Source organism: Podarcis cretensis (genome assembly GCF_951804945.1).
Source record: "Podarcis cretensis genome assembly, chromosome: 14".
Taxonomy (NCBI): Eukaryota; Metazoa; Chordata; class Lepidosauria; order Squamata; family Lacertidae; genus Podarcis; species Podarcis cretensis.
The window spans coordinates 10,822,172-10,846,931 of NC_137183.1; the positions used below are offsets into that span (position 1 = coordinate 10,822,172).

At 39.4% G+C, this 24,760-nt stretch overlaps 1 protein-coding gene across 10 annotated transcripts in view; it reads right to left on the reverse strand.

The window, feature by feature from the left end:
• The window catches only part of MYO9A (myosin IXA), a 176,566-nt gene that overhangs the window by 134,841 nt on the left and 16,965 nt on the right, over positions 1-24,760 (reverse strand). For all 10 annotated transcript variants that reach the window (XM_079953098.1, XM_079953106.1, XM_079953102.1 and 7 more), the window contains one exon: positions 3,617-4,529. In XM_079953098.1, coding sequence (XP_079809224.1) covers positions 3,617-4,459 — 843 coding nt within the window. In that variant the 5' untranslated portion in view covers positions 4,460-4,529. The remainder of the gene's footprint in view (positions 1-3,616; positions 4,530-24,760) is intronic.

Below are 24,760 nucleotides of genomic sequence, written 5' to 3' on the forward strand. Positions count from 1 at the left end.
CATTCTTATAGTAAAGGGCTTTGACTGACTGTTGGTGGAGATTCTACATTGCAGAAAGTATCATACTTGTAGTTAGAATGGCTCCTTTGCTGCTCTTAGTGCTTATGACTGCATAAATTGCTGCTGAATTTACTCTATGTTTAGCTCACTGCTTTTGTTATTGTTGTATAATAATCATTCCCCATCCCACATGCATTAGTATGACCGCTGTTGTCATTTAGTTGTCATTTTTAATAGTATACGTTGTCTCAGGTGCTGCTGAGCAGAAAAGAAATGTATGCACATAAAACATGGACAGGAAGAAACAGCATATGAAAATGCCCTCAAAATATCAGACACCACAAATCACAGTTGATCACCACTGGCTCTTGAGTAGTTAATAGGTTTCCAAGAAATTCTGAGTATCTTTAATTAGTAGAATGAATATTAGGCTTTGTCACTATACGTATACAGATCAGGGAATTTCATATGTTAATCCAGTTGATTCATGTAGAGAAAGAATGAGTCTTCTCAGAGAAGAGTTTATTGTCTTTGGCAGATTTCAAATGCCAGTTGTCACAATGATTGCTTATTGAATGCTTATTGTTTTACCAAAGAATAAATGAGTGTTTTCTTCTCTTAGACACTTGGTTTAATCAATCTAAATATAAAAGAGCATTGAAGAAAGTCCATTGCTTCTCCATAAATAGCTGGAACTGACTGAAACAGATGCTACCTACCAGACACTGCATTTTCATATTATTTTGATAGCACAAAGAATTCCCTAAATCCCTAGACAAATGGGAAAGCATGAGATGCTGAATCAGAGCACTGTCAAGCAAACTGGCTAGGAAGCAGCACAGCTGGAGCTTGGATGACAGAAAGGGAAAGTCCCACCAAAAGTAATTTCATTTTAAAATGTGAGGAAGAGGGCTGTGAAACAGGACTGCATAAAGAAAACTAGTAGCTGAGACCCAGATTAAGGGAGGATCACAACAGGGGGGGAAATGGGCATGGGGCAAAACAGCAGGCTAGAAACAGAGGAGGGTAAGAGCAACCAAATACTTGGCAAGTGTGACTGGGGCTGGGTAGGAAAATTGCTGACATGAATGGGGGAAGGGGAGAGTGGAAGTGAAGAAAGGAGAGGTTCACTCTCAGTTATGATTGAGTATAAGGGAGGGAAATAACGAAGAGCAGATGTCAGAGGAATTTTGCTTAAAAATACATTTTTTGAGCTATCACACCTTCAGACTTCCAAACATTTCCAAGATCCAAAGCAGCTCTTGGCAATTTCCTGGTGAATATCACTGTGGCAGTGTAATGCATCTTAACTGACTTCCAATAGAAATAAACTAAAATATATTCCCATTGTAGGGAAAGTTCAGAGCGTGTTTTACGTTCTATATGCCATCCTGTGGAAGGTCAACATTTGCCACTGTTAGAAACTCAGGTATATAAAAGCTAGGAGCCAAATGGATCCTTAAGCCAAGGTTACAGTGGCCAGTACAGAATGTCTAGTTGGGTAAGACGGCTCTAAAGTCTTATTTTTCAAATTATGGTCTGACTCTGATCAGTGTTAGGAACTGAGATATGAAAGCTCGGAGCTAGGTTATGTGAACAACAATAGAATGTCTAAGCACACTTTTTAATAACAAGAATACAAAGCTGAAAATGAATGAACTGCAGCTAAAATAGTATGCTCATTTTTCACATGGTCTAGTCCTTCCCCTGCCCATCCCCCTAATATTCTTAAAAGGGTCTCTTCTCCAATTTTCAGAGAGTAGCTTGAAGTGGGGAGGCAGAAAAGGGTCCTCCTTTCCTTCCACTCTGCAGTTTAAATCTGAAATATTACACCCAGATTTCAGAAACTGCTCGCCCTAATGAAATTCTCGTTTGCAAAATGTGCCTAGAACAATGACAGTTTCGAACACTGACTTTGATTATCAGTTAAACATCTGGCTAGTTCAGATGTTACCCTTAAGTTAAGAACTTTGAGAACTTAAGGAAAATTACTTTATCCAAGGACAGTCCACACATATATTGGCCTATTCCTACCTCTTTTTCTTAATGGTGACATGCACCATTCATAACGTAGGAATATTCTTCACAAATGTGAGCAAGGCAGTGGAGTGGGTAAGTGAAGACAAGCTACAACACTATAACGTTGTTCACTGCTTCTGTTCAGGCTGCACAGAAAGCACATTTTGATTCCTGAAATTCATTCTGATTGTGCAGATAAAATATAACTGCTAGAATTCTACAGGATCTGGTATTAGTGTGTTAAAACAGTCAATGCACCACCAGATGGAGATGCCAGGTGCCATCATGGCACCCAAGCATCTTCCCTTGGTTGCAAGTGGCTGATAGTCAGATGCAAAATGTGCCTGTCTAATTTCGAACACTGCTGATGTCCTCCCTCAGCCCTTGTGGTGCCGGTTTAAGCCAGGTAAACGAGCCGGGCTTTGGGAAGGAGGCATGAATCTCTGGCAAGGTCCTAGACCTAGAACCACCACCACCCATCTCCTTCCCAAAGTCTGGAAGCAGAGGAAGCAAGATTGGTACTTACTAGATTTGTGTCCTGGTTTTTTTTACTAGAGTTCCCAAATCAGATTGCAGCATACATAACTTGCAATATATTCATTTAAAACATTTATACTTAAAAAACTCTCAGTGGCAGCTCTCAAAAATGTGGAACTCCCTCCCCATAGAGGTGTGTTAAACATCTTTATTATATAGTTTTCAGATGCACCTCTGTACCTGGGCCTTTGAAAAGCAAGACTTGTGTGATTGTTATGAGGCCACCTCTGTTGTCTGATGCATATTCTTTGGTTTGTTTTATTGGCTTTTAATACTGTATGATGATATTATTGTAAGTTGCCTGATGGTGAAGGGTGGGTAAGAAATCTCTTAAACAAACAAAACCTTTCATTCCTCTTTACAAAGAGGAGGGAAACAGTAGAAGGAGCAACTCTGAACTGATCCAGGAATAAGTGTGTGGTGGCATTATTGCCCACTTCTCACACTCTCCACCTAATATTAAGTTTTCCATTTGTTAAAACACTAACAACAGGAACTGCAAACCCATTTGCAGTAATATCAGTGCTTCACTTCTGACCTTTTGGAATTAAGTTTATTTAATTACCTAAGGTATTAGGAGAAAGAAACCCAGAAGTTATTTCTAACAAATTTAAGTTCAGAAGTCTCATTTTTCAAGACACGTACCAGAAACTCGGCCAATTCCAACACTATGTTTTGGAATGCCATGATTCTCAGTGACAAATACACATGATGAATACATATGACGAATATACATGGAAGACATTATAATACAACATAGTCCATAAGGGTTTTCCAGAAAAGATTTGTGAGTAGGATAAAGCATGACTGCCAGATCCTGTTCATAGTTCTTTGGTGTAAAAAATCCATATGGATTTAAAATTCCAAGGTAATGTTTTCCACATGTCTTCACAGAAAAATTACAAAAGCAGAAGAGCCTTGCATATTGTTATCAGTTGGGGGTGAATGGCTCCAGGCTCCAGGACAGAATGGTAATCATAAGACATAAATACTTTATAACACACTATGAATGATGGGGTGGGAAGCTGTATTATAAGCTGCAGCAAGACTTTCATCTTACCTCAAGTACTGGTCCAGCTCCAAGAATTATTTGTTCTACTCCACTAGCAAATCCTTTTTGGCTAAGAGCAGTGAGGTGATGAATCAAGAAATTTGTGCTCTGTGTTTTCCCAGACCCACTTTCTCCAGAAATGACTATACACTGGTTCTTCCGACGCTGAAGCATAGCATGGTATGCTACATCAGCTACTGCATAAATGTGGGGCTCCAGCTTTCCAAGCTGATGGTTATCATACATTTTGACATACTTAGGGTTGTAAATAGGGAGAAATTTGAATGGATTTATTACTATTAGTATGCTCCCAACGTATGTGTAAATTTTCTCCTGTTTAAAACGATTTCTAAGGTTTTCTAGGAGAGTTCTCTCATTCAAGTCTGGCAAAGCACATAAATCATCATAGTCTTTGTACTGCGGTTGAGGAAGGAAGCCACGTTCCATCATCCTGCGCCGCTCTTCTGTCACCTGCAACCAGGACTGGAGACTGGCATAATGTATTGACCCATCTAGGTTCTTTTCCCTTAGAAGAAAGCGATAGTCCTCTCCACTCAAACGGTTCTCTAGGGCCATTCGGGGCCACAACATCATGCGCTGGACAGGGCAGTCTGTGGGGTTTAGGATCCATTCTTCCCCACCAAACTCCTTCACTTCTGCCAAAACGTAGCATTTTGTTTTGTCCAGTTGAAGTTTGTTAATGAGAGAGTCTATCACCTCAGCAGCTGTGGAAGTTTTTCGTGCAATAACAGGACAATAGATGGTCCCTTCAGCAATGTTCCCAGGGTATATGTGTAGTGTGTGTTCGCTGTCCTCAAAGCGTCTTCTTCCTCCAACATCATTTCCACTCATATTGGACTTCTTCCCATCAGTAACAGTAATCCATCTTCAGAATGGTTGAATAATGGTCATGGCATCAGCACTACACAATGAAAGCAAAAAATAGTTTATTGATAGGATATTTTCAATCAGCAAGTTTGTTTGTTTGTTTGCTTGTTTTGAAAACTTGAGGTCACTTGGGCTTCTAGTGACAAAGATGAATCTAAGCACACTCCCAGACCATGTACCTGCTTCTTCATGGGGAGCATGACCCCATCCAAAGTCAAATTATCAGAACTTGGGAACCACCCACCATGTCTCTGTCTTGCCTGGATTCAGAGTAAACTGGCCCTCATTCAGCCCACCACCAAGTCCAAGAACAAGTCCAGGATCTGCACAGCTTTTCCTGATTTAGGTGTTACAGAGAAGCAGAGCTGGGCACCATCAGCATACTGATGGCACCTCACCCCAAATCTCCAAATGATCCCTCCCAATGTCTTCAGATAAATTTTAAACAAACTGGGACCAAGATGGTAATCTGCTTCATCCAAGAGTACTTGTTTGTTGTCAATCAATGTTCTGCACTGTGCAAAGTCTAAGATTTCAGGCAAATGCCCAGTTCAGTTTTAAATGGGCCAAACCATTTTTAAAGAACATCGCACAAATACAGAATATTCAAATGCTGTACTGGTGACAAAAGTAAACCAGCTGTATTCTGATTATTTATGCATCCATTCCCTTAAAGAAGTTTTATTTCCTTACATCTCACTGTAGACTACTTATTTATGTTTATGTGATTCATCCTCATGCACATAGCTGAAGTTTCAGAAACAAATTACTGTCTTGTTTGCTAAATATACACATCTCCACAAAAACAGCACACCAAAGAATAAACTTAGCAAGAAGGTCTTACCCTCTGCAGGTATTCAGGATACATGCAGGAGATCGGGAACACTGCTATTATACTTATACTTCACATGTAATAACAAATGGAAACATTTCCTGAAAGCCAATTCCCATGAAGCTATTATATAGATACCCACGCTTGCCAGCTGACTGCCAGGAAGCTTTACATTTAACCTTCACAATGCATCTGAGGGGAAAGACTGCATAAATTATAATGGCACTCTCTAATGTCCCCAATATGAAATGATTAAGATGTAAATGAACATTTTTAAAAAGAACATTTGAGCTGTCACAAGCTAAAGAAATTATCTCCTGCAGATTTCCCTTTATGAAGCAGGCCAGTCACTAGCTCTTAGCACATAATGGGAGGCAAACATTTTCAGAGTATGGTAGTAGTCCAATAGAAGGGTTGCAGTTTATTCATTATTTCCATTCACAGAACAACAAGTGCTTGAGAATGCTACAGGAAATCCTGCTAGGCAAATTATAACAAGGTGCAAGAAAAAGTATACTTTTAGTATACCTGTTCTGGAATGTCTTTTACAAATAGTAGCAGGATTAGCTTTGTGATACATTGCAGAGGTTCAGTACAGATATGATCAGAAATAGTCTTTTGCTTTGCCACTTTTTCAAGCTGGTAAATCACATTTAAAGAACTACTGTACTGGTGTTGTCTGTGATCTTTGATCATAGCTCCTGAAGAAGGAGCATCCCACACCAAAACATGTAGAGCTACAATAAAAAAATATTGTACCTGTGAGCCCTGGAGTTTGTACTCTTCCTTCTATTACATAAAATAGTACAAGACCTCTCTTTCAAGGCAGTTTGTATAGCATCAGAAGAGTTTGGATTCTTGATTTTCACTGATGCAATAAACAGTTATATATGTGGATTGATTGCCAGCTACACAAAGGCTTCCGCCGGTGTGTTCCACTGCTATGCTCTGACGGCAGCCTAAATATAGCAAGGGATTGCTGCTTTGTGTGGCTGTGCCTCCAAAGCAACTTACTGACCCTTGCTGACCTCCAGGACAGCCTATAATACCCTTCCTGAGCAAAAGGTTACTTGGTTCACTTACGCTGCTTCCTCTTGGCCTAAGCCATGTTCCTATTTTTCATCTTTGCTGCTACTTGCCTTCCTGCACATTGCCCAATTCATCCTCTTTGTCAGCATCCTTATCTTTGTTTCTCCTACATTCACCTGAAGATTGATTATCTGATTATTTCTTCTAGTTCTATTCAGATAGTGCTTACTGCCATACTCCAAAAGAACCTCAGCTATTAGCTATACCTTCCTTAAGCAGCCTCTCAACTGACTGTCCCCAACCCACTCCCACCAACCCTGCCCTCAATCTTCCTGCAGCTACTCATAATTCAGAAGCAATAGGCAAATAATATCTAAAACTTAGGTCAACACATTCTCTATTTGTTGCAAGGGCAACCAAAACATGTGTTCCAGATACTTCAGAAGTAACCAACATGGTGCTCTCCATATGCTGTGAACTACTTCCCTTATTTCTGACAACTGGCTACCCTGGCTGGGAACAACAGAAAATGCAATCCACAACATTTGAAGGGCACTGCAATGGCTGCCCTGTATCAGCCACTGGAAGCACCAAAGCTAAGCTAATCTGCTTCTCTCTCCCCCCCCCCAATTTGGCAACCAGAACAGGAATGAAGGCAGAGTCATGGCTATGGAAACAAAATTTAACCAGCAGCCCAGCTGAGGAAGTGGGAACTTTGGTCATTCAAATTTAAAACCCTTCTCAGTGTGGTCCTTCAGCAAAACAAGACACTAATGAGGGCATACTAATAACTACATGCAGTGCCTTTAGAGCATTAAAAAATTGGGATTATTTCAATCCAGGTGGTTTTGATGCAGTGGAATGGAAAATATTACACAGGTAAAGAATGAGCAGCAATGACGTGGCATATTTTAATCAATCCTTTAAAACGAAAAAAGTTTGACCCCTCTCACTTGTTAACACATCACAAACTCCTGAGGACAGGAAGCTTTAGCAAGGCCGTTATGGTGCCAGCCTGTCTGCAATACTTCCCATATCACCACATTATGTTATTACACTGGCAAAACTTAGTCATCAAGTGGACATAAAAGCTATATGCAGATCTGCTATCTAGGTAAGGTAAAAGTAAAGACCCCTGGACGGTTAAGTCCAGTCAAAGGCGACTATGGGGTGCAGCGCTCATCTCACTTTTTAGGCCGAGGAACCCGGCATTTGTCCACAGACAGCTTTCCGGGTCATGTGGCCAGCATGACTAAATAGCTACTGGCGCACAGAGGAATGTGAGTAGTGCCAGAGCACATGGAAAAACCATTTACCTTCCCAAGTATTTATCTACTCGCACTGGTATACTTTCGAACTGCTACATTGGCAGAAGCTGGGACACAGCAACGGGAGCTCACTCCATTGTGCAGATTCAAACTGCTGACCTTCTGGCTGACAAGCTCAAGAGGCTCAGTGGTTTAGACCACAGTGTCACCTGCAGATCTGCTACCTACTGGTTCTAAGCCCCAATCATGATGTAGGAACACATAAAGCAGGATCTCAACTAAACCACTGATGGGATCATGGTTTCTCACAACAGTCTAGGCAGGAACCATAGTTAGGCTAGAGGGGACAGTTTGTTTTCAGCATAAACACCTTGTCCATTTCTTAAAAGGTCTTCCTCTAAGGGTAGTCTTGCTCATCTCTGACCTCATACCCTATTATATCCCTGCTGTGACTTTCACTTCTATAAATTTCCCACTATCAGACAACTGAAGATAGATCTGTTCCCTATGTTCTCTCTTGCTGCGCTCTCCACCTGGAACTCCTCCCAGAAACCCTTCAAGATTCCACATATCACCCCCCCTCAAAATCCACCTCTGTCATGAAAATAAAATAAAAACCTAAATTTGCTTTGTTGTAGTCCCCAATATTTAACAGTATAATCTGCTTGGGCAGAATGCTGCTTGTGTTATCATACCTTCTTACTATAATATTAGCCGAGAAGTCACTCTTAAGAAAAAGTGTCATGATACACACTTTCTCCAGGCTAATAGGAGTAGTAGTACCCAGTCAGCCATTCAGCCCAACAGAAGTAGCCCTTCAATGATATAGGTACTTGTAATGACACACATCTGTGTACAGTATATGCATGGTGTTGTACTTAATAGAGCATGGCTCAAATTTGAGGATGAGGCTAAAATATCTCACTTTTAATAGAATCAATAAATTGTTTGATGCAATGGACCATAGCAAGCTTCTGAACTGGGCCAAACATCTCAGTAGCACTTTGGGGGAAGCGGGGAGGGGGAAAGGTTTAGGACACTGTTCCCACTGTCTCTGCATCTTCCTTTCTTGCTGAGTATTACTGCTGCTCCTTTAAGTTAATATTAGCTATAGTTTGTCCAGATTTAGGGGTGGGGGTGCTTAATCTAAGATGGTACACAAGCCTGAAGTTCATTCTCTTAATGCCAAACAAGACCAATCTTTGTTGCATCTGTTTCCCAAATATCAAACAACAACCCTATAAATCAGTGATGGCCAAACTTGGCCCTTCAGCTGTTTTGGGACTACAACTCCCCTCATCCCTGGCTAACAGGACCAGTGGTCAGGGATGGTGGGAATTGTAGTCCCAAAACAGCTGGAAGGACAAGTTTGGCCATCACTGCTATAAATGAAGCTGCTGATAGTTTATTTTATATATTCCCATATATGAATAACTTTTATCAGTAAATCTAAACAAAAACAAAAGGTTTCCAGCTACAGTTTCCCTGAAAACACTTTGTAGCTTTCATTAGCAATATCAGGTCCAAATAATGATTGAGCCACAGTGACCCATCTTGCCACAAAATGTGTAAAGTCAGTTATAGAATAATCCAGGAACACCAGCTTTAAAATTCACACAGATCTCAACATCTGCATTTTAGCAAAGGAAAGAAGCTAGCTACAAGAAAAGCATGCATTTTTGTCCAACTCCTGTGCTTTCAATGCAAACTGGAAAATGTAGACGAGCCAATTGCTTCAAGACATCTTATTAGGCCAGTAAATGCTACCCAATGCATTATACTCCACTTAAGAACAATAATCCTGCCAAGTATGCACAGTAGCTCAAAGATAAAGATGACAATGCAGTGCCTTCCTCTCCAAAGCTATTTGGTATGTTTTTTAAAAACCACCAAAACCTTAAAATTAAGCAAGGGCAAAAATGGAAAGCAACAATACAGAGAGGACATTGTTCAGTGATAAACCATAAGGTCCTAATTTCAATTCCTGGCATCTCCAGTTAAAGAAGGGATGGTCAAGGCTTTCAGGGTGCTTCTCTACATCTGTACTACATATGGATCCTTGATATTTTTTTGGTTTACAGTATAAAAAGCAAAACAAAAAAACTCACTACCCCCCTTTTTTTAAAGGGGGGCATAGAGAAGGCTTCAAAAGATCTGAGGGAGCTCCACTGTGAAAGGCTTGTATATCACACAAAAACACAGTAAAGACATTTTGACAAAGCAGAACAAAATGAAGTATCAAAATAATTATAAATGGTACTGTGCAAAAGTTCCAAACAGAAGTGCTTTTAAGCCCAAACCTTGGGACCACAGTCAACTAACCCGAAAGCTAACATCTAGAGGGAACCATAATACAGTGGTACCTCGGTTTGTGAACTTAATCTGTTCTGGAAGTCCATTCTTAAACCAAAAGCATTCTTAAACTGAGGCATGCTTTCACTAATGAGGCCTCCCGCCGCCAGTGCCCTTCCACCATTCGGATTCTGTTCTTAGACCGAGGTAAAGTTCTCAAACCGGGACACTATTTCTGGTTTTGCGGAGTTTGTAAACCAAATTGTTCTTAAACCGGACTGTTCTTAAACCGAGGTACCACTGTACCTCTATACCAAGAAATATATGTTCCCCACCCATCATTTACCTCAGTTTTAAAGAGCTGTTGCCTTCATTTCTTTCACTCCAAAATGGAAGAGGATAGCAGTGTTAAACATTACACAGATATCAACTGAAACTAAGCCACATGATCTACATAGTGAGAAGTCTGCATTTATTACACTTCCTGAAAATCTTCAAGCTGTACATTACAAGTGAAAGTACTTCCCAAAATAATCTGTTAGGCTCCAGTTCATTCAGGGCAGCACACACATAACAAAAAGAAAATGAAACAGAGCCAAAACATCTCACCACAGTTTGCAACTGAGTATCTAACTATCTGGAAGCTAACAAGGTTCGATTTCATGGCTTCCTGGTACTGTCCTATCAAACAGAATTACAAACGTTTTTAACATTCTGGAAAACAAAATGAACGTTTGGAAATAAATTAAAATAATTGTTTCAAAAGATGGTCTTTTTTCTATTCTCGCTCAACAAGTCTTTGAAAACAGTTGTAGGTAGCCAGGCAAGAGATTATAATTTCAGCATCAAGATTTTCATGGTTATAGAAGGTAAAGGTAAAGGTAAAGTGGTTGCGGAGCTCATCTCGCTTTATCGGCCAAGGGAGCCGGCATACAGCATGTGGCCAGCATGACTAAGCCGCTTCTGGCAATCCAGAGCAGCGCACGGAAATGCCGTTTACCTTACCACCGGAGCGGCACCTATTTATCTACTTGCACTTTGACATACTTTCAAACTGCTAGGTGGGTAGGAGCTGGGACCAAGCAATGGGAGCTCATCCCACTGTGGGAATTTGAACTGCCGACCTTCTGATCACCAAGCCCTAGGCTCTATGGTTTAACCCACAGTGCCACCCGCATCCCAACGCCCACCCACATCCCAATAGAAGGTTACTCCCCCTTAAACAACAGCTTAGCATTCCTTTACTTAAGAAGCTCCTTCTTAAGTAAGTAAGCAAACCAACATATTGACAACATGGACTGTGCACATCCTGGCTAAACAGCATTTCCTTTAGTGCTTTTCCACTCATAATTTGCCTTCAACTGTCTCTGCTTCAATTTCAAAAGATGTCACTGTGAACAGAAAGCTGTGTTTGTGGCAAAGCAACAATGCATGAGGCATATATACAGTGCACTTACATTTGTAAATTACTTCTCATATATTGGAGCAAATAATGAAACAGTCCTGTTAAATTGGCCAGTATTATTCCTATTTACTGATGGCAAGCTGTAGGAATAGTGACGTAACGCCATACTGGTGAGTTTAAGCCTGGAGCTCTGCAGCTAAACCAGAAATCAGCAAGCTCCAATTCTGAGCCAGTATAGTACCTCAAATCACTTCATCATGAGCACAACTCAAGCCAGACATGAATATCTGTTACCAAGTCAGACCATCAGTCCACCTCACAAAAAGGATATACTTATTGTTCACAAGAGAAAATGCTTCCATTGTCAAAGGACTTCTGCCTCACAGGACACTCAGCACATGACTTCCAAGAACAGATGCATAGTATCATATGGTTTTGCTTGCTTTTTAAAAACTGAGTGGTTAGGATTTTTCTATGGCACATTTATTCAAACCATTAATGATTGATTATGCTGCTGGGCACATTATTATGCATTTGGGCCTTAAAACGGATCATTTCATACTAAAGTACAGTACTAGGATTAACAAAACAATTTGGCTGGTATCATTGCTTCCCAAAGCTTTTTTTCTATTTTTTTCTTTGCTACATCTATTCCTTAAAGTTGAGGTTGGAGACATTTCTTTTGTTGACTTTGGGTCTTAAATACTTAAACTGCAATGGGGTAATCTTTCAACGTATTCATAATATTTCTCTTACAATATCAAGACACAGAAACTCAGCTTTCCATTTCATAGGCTGAAACTACAAATGCCGCCTTAGCAAAAACATCAAAGCTATGAAGCAAACAAAAGTTAGAATTGGAAATAATTTTTCACCATATAATCCCAACATTGTCATTTCATCATTTTCTGTAACAATGTGGAGTTGAGTTACACCCTGCCTGCCAAGTATGTTGAGGTAACAAGACATTTGGAAACGTGATGAGATGTGACATGCCTGTAAATCAAGTTACTACTATCAGCTTGAGTTCAGTGGTTTAAGAATTTGAGAAATTTTGTCTGTTGTCTGAATAGCATTTGGGTCAAAAAATTTTATGTTCTTTGGCTTCCTTCATGCTTTACTTTGTTATTCTGAGGGTGATGATGGTGACTACTATTTAGACCATTTTTCAAAGGTTTAGTGCAAGTGAAAAGCTTTCCTTTCAGGCTTTGAAACAAGTGATGGAAACTTCAGGCCCATGGGCCGGGAGTGTCCGTCCAGCCATCTCCCTAAGGCCACACCTCCTCTCCAGCCCTATGCACCCTCCTTAAGTGCTTTTGCCCAGCTGGAATTTGTCTGTGAACCATGTTTGCCTGAAAGGACGATGGAGAAAAGGAGGGAGGTCCGTGCAAATTATTAGGTTTCGTTACAACCAAGTGGTATATATATTTAGTTTCATTATAATCAAGAGGCATATATATTTCGTTAAATAAATATGTATATTATACACACACAAAACCCCTGGTTATTCGTGTTTGTTTGGAATGTAGCCTAGTCTACAAAATAAACAGTCACATCCATTGCTCCATCCACTTTTGGCCTCTGGCTCCGCCTACCAGTGACAGGGCAGAACTAAGGCTTAAAAAGGTTCCCCACCTTTGCTCTAAAGCAGAGGCAAATTTGTTTACTTTGCCCTTTTTTCCGGCTATTCTATATCTAAGGGCTGATCAATATACCCAAAATTATGATGCATTTATTTACAAGTTATAGTCTGCCTTTCAATCTAATGATTCCCAAAGCAGTTTACAAGAAGTTTTGGTTGCAGTACCAAACACACACACACACACACACACACACACACACACACACACACACCTTGGTCCTTTTCATACACCACTTAGTATTCTGGACAGGGCCAGGCTGTTTTCCTTCAGGGGCAACTAGGAGCTTAAAGAGTCTTCCTTATGGAAGTGAGGATGAAAACCAACTTCCTGCAGAGTCTCTTTTTCTAACGGATGGGGCCAGGATGGTGTTCCTATATCATTTAAATGCATTGTGACTATTTGCAAGCACTAGTAAACTCTGAGACACTCCAGAATTTGCCCTCTAGATTACCAGAGTCAACTTTGTTCAACGCTATATTTTAATGTTTGTGTAACATTTATACGTATAAACCACTTAAGTGCCTATTTTAGCATTAAGTGGTATACAAATTAAACAGCAACCAGCTGAAAATATTAATTGCTCAAATGTTTGAATTGTGCTGCTTAATACTTCTGGAACCTAGGGAAAGGCAATAGTGAAGAGTGACTTAATGCCAAAGGAAGTGTGGTAGTGTGAGGGTCAAATGCTGGGAAATTTAGCCTACTGTTTTTAAAAATTATATTCACTTCATTTCACCAGCAGAATTAGGAACATTTAGCAGCACTTGACACAGCAGGCAACTGCCGGAGGAAAAAGAACAGAACAAGCGATCCATTCAGTGGGCAGCCTGTTCTGTCACAGTCCACTAGTAATGGATCAGTCATAGGGCAGATGCTACCTCTCAGCCTCAGATGCTTGGCTTCCTGGATATTTGTCAGTTTCAGAAGAGAGCCCTGAAGATTTTCTAGTAAGATGGGCATTCAGAACTACCGTGCAAATTGAAGCACCAAGGTTTTTCTTTTTTCATTTTGCAATTCTGCAAGAATGCAATGGTTCATGCTTATCATATACAAAATCCTGGTCCATCTGTCCACAGAAAGCTTGCCTAGTACCTATACTGGTTTTTTATTCAGTGTTAGGTGAATATTTTATTTTCAGGCCTTTTAATGTTCTTAATGGTGCTATATTTTTGTTTTATGATTGAATAATATTTTATCTTATAACTGCTTTTATATTTATCATTGTAAACTATGCTGGAAACTTCAACTGAATGATGGTATAAAATAAAAATAAAAATGCACCAACAAATAAAATTTTTTGTAATCAAACATATCTAAGCCAAACCTTTCTGCAAGTGAGCAACTGACTCCCAAGTTCTTTATGCTGAAGTTTGAAGAAGACAAAAAACAGCAGCAGAATCCTTCAGTTTCTTCCTTTTTCCCAGCACAAATGCAACATAAAAGCCAAGGCATATTTGTGGACTCTTGTGCTTCTCTCTGGGGAAAAAAAGCTACCGTATGTCCCAAAAAAAGGAGGAAGGCAGAACCTGCATCCTGCAACAGTCCACCTCATAACTGTCACATACTCCCTATTCATGAGGATTCAGGGACTCGCAGATCTGTCTGTTTTCCAGTGAGGTGGCCAAACTGCAGTATCTGAAGCAGAACAAGACTACTGTAATACCAGAGAGGCAAACAGAAGTCAATTTTAGGCAGGCAATCCAGGAAGAGACAGTAAATGTGCTGGGGGAGGACAGAAGAGAACAGACATGGGTTGCAGGACTATCAGAAACATAGGGAGGGGAAAAGATTCGCAGGGCACAAAATCGAAGCAGGAACATACAGGAGTGAAAAGGATAATTTATGAAATGCACATGCCTGTTGCTGCACAAAAGCATCTGCTAACAGGAAGGGGAAATTTATATATAGACAGGAAAGCGCAGTGACCAATCACAGTGTGAAGAGGTGTAACAAGGCAAAGAACTGGCAAAGCTACTTGGGCCCCAGGAGGCCCATGTTTTTCCATGCAGATATAGTGTATCAAGGAACAAGACAACAACCTAGTGGCAGAAAGCAGTTGTTTTGAGTATGCCTATGGCCAATGAGCCCAACAATAGCAGGATATATTTCAAGCTACTGTATTTTCTACTTCGTCTATTTTTTTAAAATCGACCAGTAGTTTAAATTGGTATGTTATGCTAAATTAAAAAGGTTGTCTTTAAAAGGCAGTACAACAATTTTTCAATGTAACTCAGACTGAAAAACAGAATGACACCAGTACAGATTTTCAGGAGCAGTCGCCCCCCCCCCCCCCGCCGCTTTTTTAAGAACAAGAACAAGAACCCAACTTCAATCCCAACCTTCAACACTAGCCTGACTTTTCAAAGAAGCTTAGCCAGCATATGTCAGAGGCTACATGCATTTTTTCCTTGTAGTACAGAAGCTACTTCCCCTTATTACCGTGCTGGCACCAATCTTTATGCTGCATCAGTAATTGTATAATTGTACAATTTGTGGAGAGGGAGGCAGTTTGTTTCAACTGTGTTCTGTTTTAATCTTCTACGCATTGTATACTAGCAAATGAAGTGGTAAAACTAACTTGACTGGATTGCAGAAGTGCTTTGACCATTTCACTTTGAAGGAAGCCCAAGCTAACAACACACCTAGTGGACTGTACTAAAGGTCCATGTAACTCCGCTGTCCTGCTGCTCACAATAGGCAAAAAGATGCTTCCAGGAAGTGCACATGAAGGGCAAGAATACAATAGTCTTTTAGCAACTGGTACTGTTCTTAACTTCTGACTTTTATTGGTAATTTAAATTTAGTTTTTATATTTTTGTAAACTGCTTATAGGTTTTTACAATGAAGTGGTGTACAAATTTTGTCAAAGAGAACAAAATATTGCCTCTAACATGGTGGTTGTATATACTTATCACAGTTAATAGCTGTTGATGGATCTGTCTTCTTCCATTAATTTGTCTATTTCCCCTTTAAAGCCTCTCAGCTGGTGGCCTTTAATGCAGAGACAGTAAATTCCAGAAATAACACTTTGCGGTGAAGTGCTTTATCTGCCATGAAATTAGCAATCAATTTCACTGAATGACCACAGTTCTTCTGACTTTCAAGTATTATGGGGGAAATGAGAAAAAAAATCTATCCACTTTCTATAAACCATGCAATTTTTTATATCCTCTACATTTATAACACAGCACTAAGAGCAATTGTTGCTTAGTGAGAAGTTTTTCTTCCTATAGGTGACAAAGAAGGAAACCCCTGTCTCATTTCCTCGAACTAGTTTGAGAAAGTACAAGACAACCAAGTACAGATTAAAATGAAATTAAACACATAAGGCAGAATTTAATTGCAATTTCAGATTTCCCAGCTGAATTTAGATTGTATTAGTTTAAACTGGAACTTTGTGTGCCTTCCTTTTTCTTCATTCACTTATCTTTGTTCATCCAGCATCTGCCTGCAGTATGTTACATCCCACACATATCCCCCATATTCCTGGGGAAGGAAGCACATGTGAGGGATGTATAATATGCCTTATTACAAACAGAGCAGCTTGCACATTACATATTTTTAACACAGCATGGACTTCAACCCCAAAGCAAAGCCTTGCATGAGCAGTATGTGGTTCTGACGTCAAATAACTGAACCACATAAGCACTAAAAATACTGCTGTTGGTAACGGAATAGTTAACATGTAACCATGGCTAAGCATGAATAAATGAGCATGTGGGTAAAAACTGCAGCCACTATGCTCTCTCTCCCCCCCACCTCCAGTCTTGCTGCTTCTCTACCTAGAGCTAAGCCATGATTTGGTTTAGTGCTACATCTGAAGCAAGACTCATGGTTTTGCTCCAGCAAAGAACAGGTTGTAGCCAAGATTTGTTCTTGGCTTACTGCTCGTGGTTTGTCTGCAACAATATAAACCACCAGCCTTGTTTAATTCATAATGTTAAGCCAAACCATGGCATAGCTCTAGGTAGTGCAGCAACAGCAAGACCAGCAAAGGAACGAAGCCAGGACATGGTTTGGTTGAGTATTATGGCCCAGAATGTAACCCCCGCATAAGGGGGGGTGCTTGTATACACAGCTCTGTGCCCGCTATGGTGTGTGGTACCTGCAAGACCTATGGTGTAGCAAAAAAAAGTTGTGTTATCCTGAATGAAACTATTAGCTATCACCAATAAGCCAAATATGTAAGTAACCAGACTAATCGGAAAATACAAGTAACTGGCTTGTGACTTTGCACATGTTCTTTTTCACATCCCCAAATTCTGCTTTCCTGGTGATATATGCCTCTATCAAGCTCCAACAGCATCTCTAATAGCATTTTTTTTTACTCTACTATGTGCTCTGGATTTGCAGCTTCAAAACATGAATTAATTTTTTATTTTTTTAAAATGTAATATTTCAGTATTTCAAGCTAGTTCTGGAATGGGTCCCTTACCTATTCATTTTGGATTGACTTGCTTGATATTCAATGCAAACGAGCACAAGGGTGATATTTCCTTTGAGGGAGATAGGTGGTGGTGGCTATATACAGCAGACACATTTCTATAAAAAGGCTGGTTTTGTAAATGCTACTGAACATTCTGATACATATACAAGACACGGAGTACTGAAATACTGTCAGTTCTCCAAAAACATGAACCAGAAACTAAAAAGATTAAAATAGTACTGTCAAGAGCATTTTTTTAATGGTTTCTCGCAAGTACATTTTGGAGAGTGCAATAACTGCCTGTAATTTCAGGTGCCTGGTGTCAATGCCTGTGAGGAGAACACTCTACCTGACACCAATGCTGGAAGGGTCCATGGAGAGGGGAGCGGTGAGCACTTTGTTATTCAGCTTCTATTGCAAATCCCTTCTAAACATATTTAGGGAAGTACCAACTTAGAGAGGTGTGTGATACAGAGGATGTGTGACTAGTCAGTGGGAAATAAAAGGGGAGTAGCACTAGAGCAGTGTTCCCCAAATGGTAGGTCATAAAGCATGTGTAAGTGGGCTGCAGGCTTTATAAGGAAACCCAAAATAATTATTGCTTGTAATCCTTAACTGGTATGATAAACACCTCTTACATTTTGTTTTGTTGGCATAGTATAATGATGTGCTGACACTTGTAACCCAACTTCAGAAAGGCTCAAGTCTTATATTTTAACACTTGGGGACCACCTTCTGGTTCAAGAGCTAAGGTTCAAATTTTATGTAACAATAGGTTTCAAAAAAAGGTAAAGGACCCCTGGACAGCTAAGTCCAGTCAAAGGTGACTATGGGGTTGTGGCGCTCATCTTGCTTTCAGAGATTTGTCCACAGATAGCTTTCCACGTCATGTGGCCAGCATGACTAAACCACTTCTGGCGCAACAGGGCACCATGACAGAAATCAGAGCACACAGAAACACAGTTTACCTTCCCACCACAGCAATATCTATTTATCTACTTGCACTGGCGTGCTTTCGAACTGCTATGTTGGCAGGAGTTGGGACAGAGCAACGGGAGCGCAACCTGTCATGGGGATTCGAACTGCTGCCCTTCCGATCGGCAAGCCCAAGAGGCTCAGTGGTTCAGTGGTGGGAACTAGAGAAACCATGAAGGGTTCAAAGTCTTCACTACTGAGCAGTCAGTCACTGTTGGGGAAAAAGTTGATCCTATGAATCAACAAAAACTTATTCCACCTTACCTTGTTTTTCATTCAGGGCCCTTAAAATGTTTGTAACACTTTTCACATTCATTCCCCTGATGGCATGGCCAGCTGGCATGGACACTACACATAACTGGTATGATGCATAAAGTATTTCAACCTACAACACTCGTCCCACATGCTCCATTGTTGGAAATAACGGAGAAGAGGGTAACAGAAACAAAACTCTCTTTCAGTGAATTCTTCACTTTACGCAAAACATTTTTAAGCAACTTACATACATAATTAAAAGCCATCAAGTTTAGCAAAAGAACAATGAAACCTAACCAGAGAGGGAGAAAGAAACAGCAAGAAACGCGATGCTCACTATCCCTCAAAAGTCTTAACCTTGCACCAAAAAGATATTAACATCTGCGTCATGCAGGCCTCACTAGGAGAGCATTCCATAGACAGGGGATCACAACCAAAAAGGCCCTGTGCTTTATTAGCACCCTCCAAATACTACTTCATATAGTTCCTTTTGATAAAACAGAGGAGAGCCAGTTCTTAGCCAACTATCTTCCAGTACATCTGTAGATGATATGGCTTTCTTGTATTATCCATTCCAATGAAACACTAGCAGTCCCAGCTTATATCAGTTGTTTAAAACAACTCAGAACTATTTTCTACTTGCTCATATGATAACTACTGTAAACGCGAATGATACAATAATAAATGATTTTGCTAAAAATAAGTGTATCTGAATCTATCAAACTAACCTAAATAAAAGGCAGATTTTATGTTTGTCTGAATTAGGAGTGTTCTAGGAAAAAGTCCCAGCAAAGTCAGATTTACCACATTTTATTATGGGATCATGTAGAAACAGGGATATTTCACATTTGAAATGGAGGAAGTACAGAATGATGCAAGCATAAGAGAATCAATAACTGGTTGTGGCTGAAACACCCTGAAAGGTTCTTGTCTATGTAGAGGATTGTCATCTAGGAATAACTGAGACTATCTTTAAATCTATTATTAAATGTCCAGCAATTACAATCTAAATATAAGGGACTACAAGTACAAGATTGTTATGTTTCACAAGTCAATTCTCGGGAGCCACGATTGCCCCAAGAGATTATTGCTGGAGTGGCAAGGCATTCACTAAACTATCACATCCACAGAATAAAAGTACTGATGTGGTAAACCTAAAACATTGAAAAAAGAAACACAATGCACCATCCATTCTTTGTTTTCAGCGTTCAATGAATCCTGCTTAGAATTCTTAAAATAGAATGAGGGATTGTCTGGAATTTAGAAAATTCAGTACAATTTTATTGCCCACAAAAACAAATGGGAGGAGTAGAAACAGAGTAAAAAAAAAAAAAGATAGAGGGGGCCAGGTTTATATGAAAACCCATTATGAAAACTGCAGCAGAACTGAAGAATGACTTAGATGCTTAAAATAAGATGAACATATTATTCCAAGAGAGAGAGAGTGAAAATAATTATTAACTTGTCTTCCCTTAAAAAATGGCTGCATCTCAGTAACTGTTCCCATATGACTCTTTAGTTTCACATGTACAGTACTCATTTGTCTACTCTTAGAGAATTTACTTCCTTTTAACTCCTACCCTTCAAAATATTAGCCTGAAAAGGGGGGGGGTTGCTATCGGTAATAAACAATTACAATTAACAGTACTTGGAATGAAACTGGTGCAAGTATCACTCAAATATACCCATTAGGCTATACAGACTTCTCTGGCCATGGAAAGAAAGGCAGGTTTGCAAGCAACTCTTTAGTTATGGGCCACAATAAGAGATTATAAATTAGCAACATTTTTAAGATAATGCAGCTTGTTGTTTGAATATACTTTCAGAAGGAAAGCAATATGTCTTGAACAAGCATAAATAAGCTACCAGGGCAGGCTGAAAAAGTACAACAACTATATGCACTTTGGTTTCTCTTTCTTTCCCTTTGAAGACATAAAGGATTACTAAATTAAAAGAATACTTGCAAATAAGAACAAATTCAGGGAAAGTGTTCTATTACTATATTTACTCAAATCTAATGCTCACCTTTTTGGGCCAAATAACGTTGCAAAATTAAGGTGCGCATTAGATTCAATGGCCCATTTACATTCGCCAGCAAATACTTTTTTGGGTTTCAAGGTTCTGAAAACTGAGGTGTGCATTAAATTCAATGGCGCATTGGACTCGAGTAAATACAGTATGTACCAATTTCCAGAGGGGTAGCAGTTCTTTAACTTTTTCTGTAACACCTATCTGACTTAATTGCCTCAGCCACTCTGGACGGCTTTCAACAGTCTCTCTCAGCTTAAGTTTCCTATATATAATGTTGGACTACAACTCCCATCATTCCTAGTCAGAATGGCCAGTGGTCAGGGATTATGTAAGTTGCAGTTTAATAACATTTTGGTACTCTACGATTAAGAAAGGCTGTCTTAAAGACTAAAGGTAATCAGATGTGTCAGATTCTTCATTGTTACTCCTAATATGCAGTGCCAGATGAAGCCATGCTGGTGTATCAACCCATAATTTTCTCATTAATAATGGTTTCAGCCAAATAACATTGAATTTGCATTGGCTGCCAAGTCTATAGTTCTCTGGACCAGATGAAGGGTAGTACTCAAATTTAATAAATAAAACAAAACAAAATAAAAATTCATTCCCTCTTCCAGCCAACTGATAACAATAGCTTATGCATTTTTGTTAATTGATAATGATGGCCAAAAATACATGCTGGAGATCTGCCACCAATATGCATGTTGATTTTGTGTTTTATTTATGTGAAATATTTATCTAAGGGTTACCAAATACCATAGTGGTTCATAACAAAAAAACACAATAAACAATGTTTTCCAAAAAAAGGAATCCAGTACTGTACTGCCCATGAGTCAACTAACCCTTCTGGGAAAGCTTACAGAAATAGGAGAGTTATTAGTATCAGATGAAAGGTGAACCTGTACAGTGGTACCTCGGGTTAAGTACTTAATTCGTTCCGGAGGTATGTTCTTAACCTGAAACTGTTCTTAACCTGAAGCACCACTTTAGCTAATGGGGCCTCCTGCTGCTGCCGTGCCACCGGAGCATGATTTCTGTTCTTATCCTGAAGCAAAGTTCTTAACCTGAAGCACTATTTCTGGGTTAGCGGAGTCTGTAACCTGAAGCGTATGTAACCCGAGGTACCACTGTACCATGTTGGAGTCTGTCTAACTTCAATGGGCAATGTGCTCTACAAGGCAGGAGCCACTGGTGATTGTAATGCACTGTGCTAGATGCTGTAGTTTTTAGAGACATGCAGCGGATCATTTGAAGGAAGTTTATGGACGACTGATGGTCCACAGACCAAAGTTTGGGAACTCCTGACCTAGTGTCTATGAAGATGGCCTGTAGTCCATCCAAGACACGCATGATGAAAATGAAAAAGAACATTACTGAGGGTGAGAAAACGAATAGATATACAATAAAAGGCACAGAAATTTGCAAGAGTACAGTGGCTCAGAAAAGACCTTGCCAAAAAATAAATTGATTTAAGAAATATATTGAAGGAGATGTGGTAAGGTTGTGCATAGGAGGCAATACAGTATGAAAATGGCAATTTACTGGAAAGCAGAATTACAAATTTAGCATTATGTTTTATTTCAAAATCCTTTAACAACAAATGAGAAATTTTGCATACTGACTGTAAATTGGAATTTGTCAGTGCTCTGCTATTCCTTTTTTTGCTCCAACTAGTAATTTAAAGGAAACACTGCTAGATGGTCTAATTGACCCTATCCTTGTCTCTCTCTGTTGGTGTCTATAATTAGACAAAACTCAGCACAACACACCACCCAAAACAGGCCCTTTTCAGGGCCACACCCAATCCACTACTGCCAGTTTCAGATTTTCTTCCTTCTCAATACAGGCATAAAGTTTTATGTGATTCAACGAAGAGAATATTCAAAGCACTTTATTTCTTCAAATACTGCCACAAATACAGCATCAATGACAAAAACAGAATTTTAAAGGCTACATTTCATACTTTCATCTGTTCCAACACTCCTACAGAAGCCATCTACAACTACAATAAGAACACTTGCAAAACTTGCAATACTTTTGTGTAACTTAACATCTCTATTAAAATAAAGATAGCTTTTTAAAAAGGAATAAAAAATTAATACCACATAACAGCAGAAACGAGATACAGGCAGTTTTAATCTTAGTAATGTATAACCAACATAGTGTTTTTGTGCAGAAACTAAATTGCATTTAAGTCCGAAATTGACAACTGACAGCAGGTGAGTCCGATTCAGCCCCAAATCAACTTGATCTGTGCTCTAGTAGCACCACTTTTTAATCAGATGAACTGAAAAGAATGCAGATTGATTGAAGGAAGAGACTATGGAGTAGAGGGAATGTGTGTCAAATCTGAAGTAAAATATGACGTTCAAAGTTACCATGACAGTTTGGGCCAACTTTTCTAATCTAAGCAAATTAAATGCAGCTGACAATGTTTGGCATTTAAGGGGTGGGGGAACAAATCAACACACATGTATGATGAGACTCGGAAACTGGAATATGAGAAGGATCTCAGGACTCTAAGTTGTGGTGTTGTGATAGGTGAATTGTATACTAGGATTTGTAGTTTAAAAAAAGATATGATGGAAATGAAAGAGTGATGTAGAAATGAAAGCACAGCAACAAGCAACAAGCAACAAGCCATATTGGGATGCAGTGGTACCTAGGGTTACAGACGCTTCAGGTTACAGACTCCGCTGTAATAGTACCTCGGGTTAAGAACTTTGCTTCAGGATGAGAACAGAAATTGCACCGTGGCGGCGTAGCGGCAGAGGGAGGCCCCATTAGCTAAAGTGGTACCTCAGGTAAAGAACAGTTTCAGGTTAAGAACGGACCTCCAGAACGAATTAAGTTCTTAACTGTACTGCATTGTAGCCAATTTTAGTCATACTTAGAGCAGATCCGCTGAAAGTAATGATCATAACTAACTTAGCAGAACCTTTCATTTCAATGGTTGTTTGAGTAAAACCTAGGTGATACAACCAACTGTCTCCTCTCTCACACCATCACCACCTCAGAGTTTCTCACTCCAAAATCATCAGATATGCCGATATCCAAACAGCAAAACAACTGGAACAACTTAGTCAAGCAATCTGTTGTGCTACAGTGAAGTTAGACCTCCAAAATAAAATTTCATCTTTACTACCAATATCATATTGAATAATTATGACAATGAATATTTCTTTAAAAGTCAGAATAAACTTCTAGATCACTGCCAGTTCACACGTCTTGGCCTTAGTCCTAGAGCATTATTGTACAAACAGCCTCATCTCATCCAACTAGATCTTGTATTTAGCATTCAAATTAGCATTGCACTTACATGATGAATTCACTGATATTACCAGAAATTCAATTTCAGTAGGAGTTAGGGAAACTGGAGGATCTTTACTTGAGAATGTAAACCAGTGGCATAATTCAGTTGACCTACCATGATCTGTTTTGGAACTAAGTTTATGCCTAGCAGAGCTTTCTCTTAAAAATATTGCTACAACAAATGATGCAGAAGAGGATAATTGGCACAATACTCATATGTAAAAAATAATATATGTGAAGCATAAATTAACTTAAGTACAAATTAGCTGGTGTCAATAACAAAATGAATATTGCAGTTCAAATTATTCTGCATATTCTAGCAGCAGTTTTCCAGCAGTAATGGGACTGCATTCTTCCATGATTATGTCATTCACTACTCCACACACAAAGTTCTATGGCATGCATCCAATGAATACAAACCACTGTGATACTGAAAGAAACAGTCTAAAACCCACCACATTTTGAATCATAGTGTTTGGGGCTGACAGACATCTTTGAAGTCAGACCCCAGCCCTTAAACAAGACCAGTACAGTATATTGAAACCATAGCTGATAGTTATCTCAGAAACTGTTAACAAACTGTGCAGTCTGGCAAAAGCAGCTCTATAACCTCCTTTGGTAATTAATTCTTCTTCTAAATTAAATCTGTCCAGACAAGTTTCTTCCCTATATTTGACCTAATACTTAACCAGTTGAGATCAGTGAAGATTATCACCTCCATAAAATTTTCCTCCCATGAGTATGCATTGAAAATGATTCCTCGTGGAGAAAGATTATACTGGCTGAAATTGGTTATC